Genomic DNA, 14,697 nt, shown 5'->3' with positions numbered 1-14,697 from the left:
TGATCTCCATATGATGTGCATGAAGGAAAATAATTTCGGTCCAGTGTCTTGCCATTGACAAAATTGGAGATTTTTCTTTGTTTTATCATACTATTACTACTGTGTATATGTGACTAATTAGCTATTGATATGGTACTACCACTTTGTGGGGCATCCAATAACAAACCACCATGAGAATCACAAGATAAAAGATACATCATGTCGTTGACGTTGGATAGAAGACAGCTGATGAATTTCAAGCTCAAAACATATCGTTCGGGTTAAGGTTAGAATTTGAGTTGTGTATCTTAGATAGTTTAAATAACAATTGGAGTACTCAAACCAGTTCTTGGTTTGTATACGTACCATACCCATAGCAATGGCCAATATTTAAAGCATGCAGTACAAATTAAGTTGCTAGTATGGTAGAGTGGGGGTTATTATTTTGTGAGCTTGCTCACAGATCTCTTGTTAAATTGTCACTAAACTTGATTGAGCTAAGTTAAAACTATGGGTGTGCCAATCCGATATTATGGATCATATCGGTATGATATTGAGAAAAATGACTAGATCAGATATTGGAAATTTAAATAAAGATCTTGATAATAGCATTGATGCATGCATAAAGTCAAGTAATTATGGGGTTGTTTATCATCGTGGTTCTCAATCCTGGTCCTCAGGGACACTTGTGGTTGATCCAGTGTGAACCACCGAATCTGTGCGGTTGCAAGGAGAGTAAAACAAAAGACAGGAATCGGGGTGAAATTTTTCAGATCGATACATTAACATTTTCAGATAGAAACAGGATGGTGTTGTATGTTAATTCTTTGTCACATGGCTTCCTGGTGTAATAAAACCCATCAGATCTATGCTTGATTCTCCCATGTGTCTTCTGGCAAACTGCAGCTGAAATTTCATGCCTCCTTTTAGAAACCTTTAGAAATAAAGGTTGAGTTGAGTTGAGTCATTAACTCAGGTGTGGTGGTCGATGTTCTGCTGTTCTTCTCTCACAGGCTCTCAAGACTGTATGATCTCTGGAGATCCTCACTTCGTTACATTTGACAGGAAGTACTTCAGCTTCATGGGAACATGTACTTACACACTGGCCAGAACATGCCAGAACAACACAGGTATGGACCTGCATCCCATCAGCTATTACAAAGTCAGTGTCACATTGTTCCAAAATCTTGACCATGAAGTCTTAAATCATGATTTAGGGCTTAAACAGGATTCCCTTTGATCATTAAAAAGTCTTAAAAGGCATTGAATTTGTAAACTAACAAATAAGGTCTTTATTGGTATTAAAATGTCTTAAATCAATCATTCAAGTCTTAAAAATGTCAAGACATAGTAAGAAGGATTTTATTCATGTTTTTTTATATTGAAATTAAAAATACCAAAGTAATTGGTAATATCCATTTATTTCTAGTTCTTATAACACTACACAAGGCAAAAAGTGGAACCAAGAAATCGCTTTTGTTTGTTGCCAGAATGCAAAGCAGAGACACTTTCAACTAGCTAGATGTGATGCACAGTTATTGTGATGTTGGTCTTAAATTTCATTCCAACTGGCATTAAAAATAGTCTTACAACTATCTCTCATTAAGTTGTAGGAATCCCATTGAAGTACCAACCCTTGGGAGTGATTTTACCCGACTTAACGCATTTTAAAGTTGCAGTCGTAGAGGAAATATATTCCTTGACAAAGCTCTGAGTGTCCTTTTGTTTGTACAGGGCCTTGGTTTTCAGTTGAGGGGAAGAATGAGGAGAGAGGAGTGTCAGGGGTCTCCAACTTGAGAAAACTATATGTCAGTGTTGGTGGAATCAATGTCACCTTGATGAAGAGCAGAATAACACTGGTCAGTATCAACACACTGGGCTCTGATATTCACCCAAAGCAATGTGGTACACAGACAACAGAAAAGTTACTCCTCCTTTTCACCCAAAGTTTAATGGTTATTACATCCAGCTCTGATGTCCTTTAACCATAATCAATAGACTATACCCCTAGGGAACATTGTATTGCATGAATGTATCATACTGGCTAATGATACTCTTGGGGTCCACCTGGCTAGGGTTCGGTTCACAGCAAAACAGTTTAGTAGGTAGCAGTCTTTCCTAGGGTATAACAGGTGGGACCAGGATGCAAGCAGAAGGTGACTAACATGAAAGCAGTCCAATTATAGCAATGGCGTCCTTGAGGCTTTAAACAAACTGAGATAAATAGCAATAGGTAAAACATGGAGTTAGCTAAACAATGAAAATACTTACTGAGAAACACTAGGATGTGAGAAAGCAGGATGGATGTAGAACAATTTGGCAGAAGACACATGCAAATAGAATAGAATAGTCTTTATTGTCATTGTATGGGGGGGTACAACGAAAGTGTGGGTGCTCCCGTAGAGCTACAGTACACCACAAAGAAAAGAAACAAGATATGTTATACACCATAAAAATGGTTTAAATATGAAAAATGTACTGTATACTGGTTGTTCTTCTTGAGGACGTGCAGAAAGTGCAGCCACTGCTGACCCTTCTTAACCAGAGCCCTGATGTTGCAGAGGTGTGGGTACCCAGAAAAGTAAAGGTGGCGACAGCTTCCACCTGTTCTCCATTTATGGGGGGGGGGGGTGATCCTGTCTGTTCTTCCTGAAGTCCATGATGAGTTCTTTTGTCTTATGAACGTTCAGTGTCTCGGGGTACAGTTTCTCCACCTTGGCCCTGTATGCTGTCTCGTCCCCATCACAGATGAGTCCAACCACAGGGAAAGAAATGCTTGTTAAAGAACAATAGTAATTACTGGCAAAAATGCTGAGACACGGGAGCTCAGAGAATTAAATAAATAATAAATAAATAATAAATAATTAAATAAAAATCAGAAGAGGAAAAAGACCGATGCATGGGAGAAAATAAAAGCAACAACAGTGTGTCAAACTGAAAGTGAAAGAGAGAAACATGTACCTTGCTCCACACACATTAATAAAATAAACAACACAGAGAAACCACAGGAGTGCTCTGTGGGGAAATAAAAAACAAACCACAGAACATCAGTTAACAGAGGGAGAATGAACTGAAAGTACTAACCAGGCCTCACAATGCTTAGCTGGGATCTGACTGGCTGCACATCAAGGTGTGTAATCTCAGAATTTAAAGTTTTTAGCCTGCTCCATCTCCAGCAGAGTTAAATGTTATTTCTGATACAGAGCTCTGACACAACACGCAGCTTGCCCTTAGTGCTCATCGCTTTTTCATCTTTTTGACTCCTCTATTCTGAATGTATGATGGGTTAATTGTTGAAGATAATCTTCCTGTACGACATCTCTGTGGTTATCCTTTATTCCACTGTGCAGGTGAACGGACTCCAGGTCGCCCTCCCTCACTCGCCGTCCCCCCTTATGTCACTCACTCTTTCCGGGCAGTACGTCATCCTGCAGACATCATTTGGCCTCAGGCTGCGCTGGGATGGAAGCCATTATGCCCAGATCATAGTTCCCAGGTATGTGCAGGTACCCAGGAAGGATTCTTAAAGAGCTGTTTCTTGTGTACTGTGGCAACATTTATAGAAAATTTTTATACATTTAAATTGTCTCTACACTTTGTGGGTGCTCTCACAGGCTTTATTGTGACAATCACTTAGGACATCATTTTAAGGCCCGGTCACGCAGCACTTAACGAAGGGCAACGAAGCCCAAACAAAACAAGAAATCTGGACTTTCATTGATTTTCGTCGAAAAATTTGAATGAATGCCGCCGAAAACCTCAGTTCATCCGTATTTCATTTTGTGGTCATTCACACAGTACAGAAGCCGGTTTGTGAGCGCTTTTGTGGAGGAGAGATGCAGCTGCTTCCTCTGTGGCAGAGCTGGTGTGTTTTGTGGGGCTTTTGCCGCTGTGTGTGCGAGTGCGGCTGCTGTCATGCCGTGGTGCTGGCCGGCCAGCAAGAGTTTGTCGGCTTCCTCCACCAGGGCATGGCAGTCCATGATCGTGGTGTTGTTCCAGCGCTGCGTGCACCATAGGAGAGATGCTGCAGCATTCTGTCCGTGAACTCTGAAGGGCTTGCTGTCCTCCAGCCCGTGCAGAGAGAAAAGCCTGCTGCCCCTTTCAGTCTGACAGTTCAAAGGTTTTGAAGACATGATCCTTGATCGCTGCATATTTGTTCGTGGCAAGGGGGCTTTGCAGGAGCATGATAAGCCTTGTTTCTGTAGCTCTGAGGGCCGACACGACATAATAATATTTTGTGTCGTCTGCGGTGATCTCTCAGAGCAAACTGCTCCTCGGCTTGTGCAAACCAGGCAGCAGTTTACAGAAGCGTGACTTTGAGCATCAAGTGTGGAAGAAGTTCCAGTAGCAGCGGACATTTGTGTGTAAACAGCTTTGATCCACAGAGGTGTGACATATGAAAACAGAAAACCCAGCGTGTGCTACAACACATCCAAACACTGAATGCATTCATCCAGAGTGAATCAACTGGAGAGAAGGTGAAGTGCATGCGTGTGTGTGTCTGATCCATGTACACAGCTGTAGCATTTTTATTTATTTATTTATTTATTCATTTGAGACACTTTGCTTTACAGATATTCAGGCCTCACAATGGGAACCAGAGGCATGTAGCAATTTATAGTGAATAAGTAGTTAAACTCCCAAATTGAATTAGATTGGACTAGGCCCAATGTAACGGGTCACCAAAATAATTAATTTAGGGTTTAATACTTATTATTTAATTAATTCTCGGGGCACCACTTATTTATAGCATAAGTGCTTTAATTTAAAGATTAATTTATCAGTCTCAAATGAATTAATTAGTCTCAATTTAATTTAATCAATCTCTGATCTGAAAGTCATGAATTCTCACAATACGGTTGACCAAGAGTTTCCTTCTGTACATAAAATAAACAGTAGAAAATATTTACAATTTATTTTAAATTTATACAAGAAATGAACATTTGACTGGCATTTTATAGACAGTGATGAAAATTACGTTCATTCATGGAAACAATTTTCTTACTCGCTCATGAGACGTTGGAAGAAAGAGGTAAAGCTTAAAACTTTAAGTAAATAAATGTGATTGGAATTTAGTGATGAATTTTGAAGCCAATTGTGAAGAAAAATATTACATGAATGGTTTTAAAGAAAAAGGAGCCACCTGTATCCATTGACAACAAACCTCTTTCATGGAGCCTGGACTCCAACAGCTGCTAAGTACTTAGCAGCTGTTGGAGGGTTGGTTCCATCCGTCCGTTGTCGATATTTCTGCTCTGGGCAGCATGAGCTCACCTGGGTTAGAGGGGTTGACTCAGAGGTGTCCCCGAGAGATCCCAGGGCTTGGGTCGGCTGACTTTGCCGGCAGTTCATTGCTGGTTTGAAATCAGCTCCGTTGCCAGCTTGCAGGAACCCAGAGGTAGAAGCTGTTTGTTGAAAATGGTGTCTGGTAGCTTAAAAATTGTTGGAGCCAAATTAAAGCTCAGCTCAGAAGTTCTCTTAAAAATTCAGAAAGACTTGACGCACCTTAAAGCATCAGGTTAAAACTTTGTCAAAAGGAAAGAATGAATGAATGAATGCCACGTGGTAGCTTAGCTTAGTTTATCTTAGCAATGGGGCCTGGGCCCAAAAATTAAGATTTAAGCATTTATAAAGAAAAAGGAAAGAGAGAAGGCAGAAGGAGGGAGGAGAAGGGCTGTTCTAACTTTTAAAGGGGACTGACGTCACCAAACTCCGCCCATTTAGGGTGTGTGTAATTTCACAGAAACTTCATGTCCTTAGAAAGAGGGCAGACTCAAATGATTCAACTATTTAAACACATTAATTAATTTGAAATACTATTTGTTCTAAGACACTCAAATGGAAACATCATTCTTACTAGTCAGTTAAACACATCCTTTGGATAAACAGAGTACTTCAACATCAACATTTTAGATACTGCAAAAAGGTCTCACACACACACACACACACATCAGTTAAAATGAGCACATATCAATAAACTGGAATGATTACATGCAAAGCATTTTGTTTGGATAATCAATGCAAACAACATTATAAGTCTTTAGATATAAATGAAAGACATACTGATCTAAATTTTTATTTCAAACCAAAGGTCTTCTCCTTTGCTTTAAACAAACGAAGTAGCTAGTCATGGAGACTCAAAGATTTATGGCCCCATCTTGTCGTGGGGGACGTTTTGCAGTCTTGAGAGGTTCCTGCCTTAGTTTGATCATAAAGTTTGGTAATCCTGTCCTGGAGAAGCTCAGATCCTGACGTGAAGTCATTATAATGTCATGTAATTCATAATGACCGAAAATTCACTGATAAAAACAAGGGCTTTTCTTTGAAGAACTTTGAATTATAACCTTGTTTTCCTCTGCTGAAGCAGTGTTGGACCATTGGGGACATCTCCAAAACTTATCTAAAGATCTCCAGATGACTTAGAAATTTCTCAACTGGGGGCGGAAACACAGTCTCTGTCTCCAGTGGGGTTTTGTGGTTGAGAGAGGATTAATATATTTTATTTAATCAGGTCTAATTGAGGCCATAGTGCTACACAGCGGCTTGTGCATGCGTGATCAGAACTGGCAATCGAACCCACATGCGTGCATGTGACTGGCTGCATGATCACACAGCCCAGTGATCAGAAACACCAGGGTTTTGAAAAAAAGGCAGAGAGAGAGAGCGAGAAAGAGAGAGAGAGCTCCCTCTCCCTCTCTCCCTGTCTCTCTCTCTCTCCTCCCCACCCCCCTCCCTCTGTCTTGTGCATGCAAATTTCGGGTGTACAGACACCGATTAGGAGTTTTGGGATTTGAGAGATTTAAGAAATATTTAGCATGTTTGCAGTGTGTATGGAGTGTGTGGTGGAGTATTTAGTGTGTGTGGCTAGGGTGGTGGTGTTTTTGTTTGTTTGTTTTGTTTTGGAAAAAATGAGGCATCTTTTGAATGTTGAGCAAGTGCTTCAGGTTTTTTTTTTTAATTGGAGCAAGATGGAGCGTACAGCGTGTCATCAGTCTGAACCAGACAGTGAGGATTCTGATGATTTAAGGAGATGATCTCTCTTTTGTTCTGGACAAGGAACCAGAGCAGGTGTATCCACTGACGTGCGCACAGATCTCCAAAGTGGGTTGGATCATGCAATTCTGTTTGCAGCTTCTCCAGGACTGCTACAGAGCTTTGTCCCAGCGCCGAGTCCTGTAACGCATAGATTCACAGACACACTGCTCCAGCAGTGGCTTCAGGCGCGTTTTGTTTAAAACGTCGAGATCAACATAAGCTTTGGTTTCATTTTGTTCCTCTTTCGTTCCTTTTGCACTCTTGATTCGCAAGCTATTCGGTGATGGGAAAAGTCAAAAGCATTCGTTCAAGCAACTCATTCGTCCACCTTTTCTCGACAATATGTGACTTTTTTACTTTTTCCCTTCATTCAGGAATCGTCGTATGCTGTGTGACCAGGCCATTAACAAGCTTTAACAAGCTCACCACAAAGGCCATCATGAAAAAATCCCACTTACAGAATGGCTAGAAAATTATTTGTTACAATTATCCCAGAATCCTTTGTTGTCTGCCTGTGATGTCACTGGGTTGCTGTCTTTATTAAGATGAAATGCTTCCAAGTGAATACTCTGCTTTTCCAAATATTGGGTCTTAAAGTGGGCTTTTTAATGACAGGCTCAACTTTATCAAGCTGCTGCTTATGATGGAATTCTGCACCCACTTTATATTTTGTGATGCAGTTTTATGATTCTGGAGCTTATGGGAGGCCAGAAAATGAATAAAATAGGTTGAATTCTGCATTATTTCTCTGGCTTTCCACAGCTTAGATCGTGGTTGTGGGCTGGATTGGTCATAACTGGCATCCCGTGTGCATTGTCCTCTATGTTTTGTGTTTCACATTTTATCATTGATAAGTGATTCAGCACCACCTTCACCTTAAGCAGACCCCTGTAATTGAAACATAGCAAATAAAGCCATAGGGAAGGTTTGATTCCCGTATTCTTGTTTTTTATCATGTATTTAGCATTTTTCTGTCTGGCACCTGTTCAGCTGTTCAATGGATGGGATGCACGTGTTTGGAGGGTTGTGTATGTGTGCCTGTGGGGGTTTGTGAGTGTGGGGCGGTTACTTATATACATACACCATGATAATTGTCACATACATTTATGCAGAAATTATTACCTTTAATATTATTTTTGTAAGATGTATAACCAGTTGTTGATGAGCTCTTGTCAGGCCACTTCAGGTTTCTTTTTCTTTCACTTTGTAATTAGGGAACAGGGGTCTAATCTTTTGGCCTTTTAAGCTTCTCTGATCCTCTTTAATCTTAAATCTCAAATTCTCTCCATCCTTGTCCATCTTCACAGCTCCTACCACAGTCAGATGTGTGGTCTCTGTGGTGATTATGATGGGAAACCAGGCAATGACTTCACCAAACCAGATGGCACTCAGGTCAGCAATACCAATGACTTTGGTAACAGCTGGCAGACCGAGGACGATGAGGATGGCCCGTGAGTTTTTATAAATTATGATTTCTATGTGAATTTTTCAGATATTATTCTGTGTTCCTCAGAAATCATGCATTTTTGCATGTTGCATGTCACGGGTGTCTTATGGAAACAGACCGTGATCTGTGTGAATTTACGGTAGATCCCATGACAAAAATATTTCCCACCCACTTCCTTCAGGAGGTAAAATGCGCAACTGGTTAAGGTCTAGTGTTTGAGTTGGTCATTGGAGAACTTTTTGCTTTTTCTCCATGATGGAGTAATGCGGATGAACTGCTCTGTACAAAATCAGATGTGGGACGAAGTTACCAGCAAGTCACTCTCAAGTCATGAATCGACAAGTCTCAAGTCAGCTTGCAAACAATTGGTGGTCATTATGACTTGAACTTGACTTGAGACTTGTGACTCGCCGATTTTTTGACTTGAGTTGACTTGACTTGCTGTTGACTTTGACCCACCTCTGAACAAAATGTATCTATGGACCTCTGAAAACTAATATTTAAATGTTGAAAGCTGGAAGTTTAGAGAAGCTGTCTTGTAACTAGACAGAATAAAACAGTATATCAGTATAGTTGCAAAACTTTGCATCTAATATCCTACTTTGATATCTGTCACACATCACACTTTCATCCTGCCTTTGACCAAGGTTCAAATACACAGTTTCATGCCTCCAAAGAGGATAGATGTGAATGTAAGGTGTTGTTGTAAAGCGGTAAGACCATCCGGTGGTAAATACAGTCCATTTTGATTTGCTTTATCATCAGTCCATCACACATATACACTGACTCTATTTGCTTGCAAAATCACAACTAGAATTCTCACATTCCATAATTTTAGCTGAGAATAGCATGTGTAGCTTGAAGGAGGCAGGTCCAATCCTGAATCTTTGGCATCTTCTGACAAACAAATTCTTGTTGCAAAATGTACAGTGTTGCTGTACGGAATTAATTTAATGGTAAGGCTGTTTGTTTGTCAGGTGTGATCCAGGAAACAAACCCGACCCAGAGTGTAACCCCATACTTGAGGAGGAGGTGAAGAAACCAGAGAAATGTGGCAAACTGAACGACACTGCAGGACCGTTCTGGTGAGAAAACATTGAATTTATACTATGGTTGGGACAACTAATGAAAATCATTATTCAAGTAGTCAGGTACTGTTAGTCGTTAATGAGTCAATTCATCTTGGCAATAAATGAATGAAGTTTCATTTAAAAAAACTATAGAACTACAAGTTGAAAACAAGGCAAGAACACAGTGAACTACATGGCAGCAATGTTATAGGTACATTGAAATGCAAGATATTTATTCACAACCCTTAAGTGAACGGAGTGCCGCCTGCTGGTGGATGTTGGCCAGTTCAGGGGCTTCATTTACAAAGACTAACGTGGACTTTCTACTAAAAGTTGGCGTACGCTAAAACCCTGAATCTGGCATTAAGCACAAATATATTCAGATGTATTAAAGTGTGCGTAGGTTTTGAATTCAGCCTTCAAGACTAGCTACTGTCAAAAGTTTGGTATACAGCTCCGAATACCCTAGAGCAGGGGTGCTCAAGTTTGGTCCTCGAGAGCGACCTTCCTGATACTCTTAGTTGTCTCTCTGCTCCAACACACCTGAATCCAATGAAAGGCTCATTAAAAGCCTGCTAACAAGTCTTTCATTGGATTCAGGTGTGTTGGAACAGGGAGACAACTAAGAGTATCAGGAAGGTAGCTCTCGAGGACCAAACTTGAGCACCCCTGCCCTAGAGAGCTTCAGCTGCAATCTTTGCTTCGAATTATGTGATAACTTACCTTGATATCTATCACACAGACACACGCACACCCACCCATGATTTGTGACTTAAAACTAGGACAAATGTGTCTATAAAATTGCGGTTATACATTGTATCCCATAAACTCATTTTGCCAAACAAAATAAATATGGTGTAAATGTAACCAGTGCCAGCAGTCAGTTCTAGTTGAGAACTGACTGCATATTTTTCAATCAATCAGATTCCTATCCCTCAGACATGATTAGTTCCTCTTATCCATGTTTTCCTGGCAGTTCCATGTTGCACTTGTGTGTCATTACATGGACGTGGACATGATGTCATGATGCCAAACTGTGTATGTAGAAATAAGGAAAGCAGCTACATTAATGCAGAAAACCTGTGTAATCTACATTTTTCAATACAGAAAATTGATTATGCATTGATAAAGAAATTGATAAAGAATCCAACCAGTAATTTGAATAGTTAATGATAAACTATCATCCATTCCTGACCCTGCTTACCTGTCCAGCAGATATCCAGCTGAGGTTTCATGTGAAAGGGAGTTTTCCCAAAGGGATTTCTGGTGGATGATAATTTATTTGTAGTGTCTCACTAGCATCTTTTTGTGTATATTTACGTATGACTGAAAATACAGTTGTATGCAAAAGTTTGGGCACCCGTGATAATTTTCATGATTTTCCTTTATAAATCATTGGTTGTCTGGATCACCAATTTTAGTTAAATATATCATATAGCAGATAAACACACTGATATTTGAGAAGTGAAATGAAGTTTCTAGTCTTTACAGAAAGTGTGTAATAATTATTTAAACAAAATTAAGCAGGTGCATAAATTTGGGCACCCTTGTCATTTTATTGATTTGAATACATTTAGCATTAATTATTGGAACACAGAATTGGTTTGGTAAGCTCACTGACCCTTGACCTCCTTACACAGGTAAATCCAATCATGAGAAAGGGTATTTAAGGTGGCCATTTGCAAATGTTTCTCCTCTTTGCATCTCTTCTATTGAGTAGCAAAATGGGAGCCTCTAAACAACTCTCAAATGACCTGAAAACAAAGATTGTTCAACATCATGGTTTAGGGGAAGGATACAAAAAGCTATCTCAGAGATTTCAGCTGTCAGTTTCCACTGCGAGGAACATAGTGAGAAAATGGAAGACCACAGGCACAGTACTAGTTAAGGCCCGAAGTGGCAGGCCAAGAAAAATCTCAGATAATCTGATGCGAAGGATGGTGAGAACAGTCATAGTCAACCCACAGACCTGCTCCAAAGACCTACAACATGATCTGGCTGCAGATAATGTCTCTGTGCATCATTCAGTTATACAGTGCACTTTGCACAAAGAGATGCTGTATGATGCTGTAATGCAGAGGAAGCCTTTTCTGCATACACACCACAAAGAGAGTCACTTGAGGTATGCTAAAGCACATTTGGACAAGCCAGCTTCATTTTGGAATAAGGTGCTGTGGACTGACAAAACTAAAATTGAGTTATTTGGACATAACAAGGGGCGGTATGCATGGCTGAAAAAGAACACAGCATTCCAAGAAAAACACTTGCTACCTACAGTAAAATTTGGAGGTGGTTCCATCATGCTGTGTGGCTGTGTGGCCAGTGCAGGTCCTGGGAATCTTGTTAAAGTTGAGGGTCACATGGACTCCAGTCACTATCAGTAGATTCTTGAGAACAATGTTCAAGAATCAATGACAAAGTTGAAGTTGCGCTGGGGGGTTGTCTTTGAACAAGCCAACGACTTTAAACACTGCTCAGAATCTACTAAGGCATTCATGCAGAGGAACAAGTACAATGTTCTGGAATGGCCATCTCAGTCCCCAAACCTGAATATCATTGAAAATCTGTGGTGTGATTTTAAGCGGGCTGTCCATGCTCAGAAACCAACAAATGTGAGAAATACCTTCAACCAGAATCCAGACTCTAATTGGAAGCTATAGGAAGTGTTTAGAGGCTATTATTTCTTCAAAAGGAGGATCTACTAAATATTGATGTATTTTTTTTCTGTTGGGGTGCCCAAATTTATGCACCTGCCTAATTTTGTATACATTTCATTTCACTTCTCAAATATCACAGTTTTTTCTGCTATATAATGTATTTAACTGAAATTGCTGATTCAAACAACCAATGATTTATAAAGGAAAATCATGGAAATTATCAGGGGTGCCCAAAATTTGCATACAACTGTATCTTCAACTAAGGAGTTATATAAAAAAGTCATCCCCGTACAGTTGCCATGGAGAGGGAAACTTAGCTATAGAGACCAAAACTATGTTTGTACCTGGCTGTAATCATGTTCTTTTCTGCTCTGAAATTGGACATTTTAACATTGTCTTCTACAGGAATCTGCTTTTTTTGGATCCAGCTTCAAGCCTCCATTCAACAAAATGCAACGTTTTCTTTTTCTAGCTGTGCCTCATCTTGGACGGCCAGAGTTAACCGCTTAGTGAAAAAAAAATGTTTCTAAGAGATGGAGCCAACTTTATGGTTTAGGCACCTTGCTTATCAAATTATGAGATGAATTTTTTTCTTTAACAGCAAAAAGACGGAGATTTAACCCCTTTTTTACACTTTTTATAAGAATATGTACCGGTTTTTGCTCTTCAAAGTGAATTGGTATTTTGTGTCTTGCAGGGAGTGTATCAGTGTGGTGAATCCTGCGACATTCTTCCAGAGCTGTGTGTTTGACATGTGTCAGTTCAGTGGACAGCAACATGTCCTTTGTGACCAGCTTCAGGCCTACACCGACACCTGCCAAAGTGCTGGAGCCAAAGTGCACCAGTGGAGGACCCCAGTCTTCTGCCGTAAGCCTTTATAGTGTCTTTTTTTTTTATTTCTGAAGAAGGTACTTCTCTGTTTACCTGTTTGTTGAGGCACAGAACATCCCAAGTTCAAGTTGCATCTTATGGGTGTGGTATTCTGCATAAAATGACCATATTAGTTATATGTCAACCCCAACTCTACATTACATGGATAATGGGCATGAGAGGTCTTAACCCAGGAACCTTCTGCTTTGGAAGCATGTTAGTTCCATAACTGTTGCACAGAGACTGTGGCTACAGTAACAGATGTGTGTCTTTGTTTTCATTCCTCCTTTTCTTCTCTGTCTGTTTGTGTACACAGCCTTAGCATGTCCTCCGAACAGCGCCTACTCCTTGTGTGTGAGCTCGTGTCCCGAGACGTGTCTGGGTGTGGTTGGACCACCGGGCTGTGAGGACACGTGTGTTGAAGGCTGCAAATGTGATCCTGGCTTCATTCTCAGCAACAACAAGTGTGTGACCCTGAAAGACTGTGGGTGTGTGGACACCACTGGAGGTTACCATCCTGTAAGTGCCAACAATATTTAAGTTGCTTACTTGATATTGTGTAAAGCAGGGAGACCAATGGGTTCAGAGGCTGGGATGCCAATATGTAGACCTAGGTTAGAGTAATCTGTGATAGACTGGTGTCCCATCCATGGGGCGTCATAGCTATGTTCCATAAAATTCTTCAGGTTTAAGACCATCAGACACATTGAAGGTTGGAGCAAACCATACTGAAATTAGATGGTCCAGCCCAAAGAGCCTTTTGCTCATTACAAATCTCTGCAACCCCCCCCACCACCACCACCACCCCCACCTCCCCTTTCCAGGTTGCCTAGCTCCCTTCACAGCTAATGTAGTGGGCTTAACCTGTAGTTTAGTAATCAGTTTTTGCCAATTATTTAAGTTTCACTTATAAATATTATGAGCGAAGCGTCGCACAGTGGTGCGGAGTTCACTCGTAGTACAGAGCATCCTAAACAGGAAGTGCCAATTTTCAAATCCCCAGTAAATCCCCTCTACAACTTGATATAAATTAATTAAAAATATAAAATCCAGCTTCCCGATGAAGTGGTGTAGAGGAGGATTTTCTTAAAAAGAAGATCCGATGGTTCAGCTACAATTTGACAGAAAGTACATTTGAGATGAAAGCCTAGATTTTAATTTTCACTGTTGCTGCACTTTGTGTCAAATCATAGTCATATTGTATATCATACTGATATGAAAATTCAGTAAGGTATATCTCCTATTATACATTCCAAATCTAAGGTGGAACTCTACTCGTCTTTAATCAATCAATCAATCAACTTTTTTCTTGTATAGCGCCAAATCACAACAAACAGTTGCCCCAAGGCGCTCCACATTGCAAGGCAAGGCCATACAATAATTATGAAACACAGTCTACGTCTAAAGCAACATAACCAAGGGATGGTCCAGGGTCACCCGATCCAGCCCTAACTATAAGCCTTAGCGAAAAGGAAAGTTTTAAGCCTAATCTTAAAAGTAGAGAGGGTATCTGTCTCCCTGATCTGAATTGGGAGCTGGTTCCACAGGAGAGGAGCCTGAAAGCTGAAGGCTCTGCCTCCCATTCTACTCTTACAAACCCTAGGAACTACAAGTAAGCCCGCAGTCTGAGAGCGAAGCG

At 40.4% G+C, this 14,697-nt stretch overlaps 1 protein-coding gene across 1 annotated transcript in view; it reads left to right on the top strand.

Annotated features, from left to right (window-relative positions):
• zanl (zonadhesin, like) overlaps window positions 1-14,697 on the top strand; it is a 222,749-nt gene that overhangs the window by 143,682 nt on the left and 64,370 nt on the right. The window contains 7 exon segments of the mRNA XM_034165014.1: window positions 993-1,109; window positions 1,714-1,838; window positions 3,330-3,475; window positions 8,322-8,465; window positions 9,439-9,546; window positions 12,886-13,055; window positions 13,375-13,577. Of these exon segments, the coding sequence (XP_034020905.1) occupies window positions 993-1,109; window positions 1,714-1,838; window positions 3,330-3,475; window positions 8,322-8,465; window positions 9,439-9,546; window positions 12,886-13,055; window positions 13,375-13,577 (1,013 nt within the window).

The sequence above is a fragment of the Thalassophryne amazonica genome, chromosome 23 (assembly GCF_902500255.1).
Source record: "Thalassophryne amazonica chromosome 23, fThaAma1.1, whole genome shotgun sequence".
NCBI lineage: Eukaryota > Metazoa > Chordata > Actinopteri > Batrachoidiformes > Batrachoididae > Thalassophryne > Thalassophryne amazonica.
This window is presented reverse-complemented; position numbering and strand designations above follow the sequence as displayed.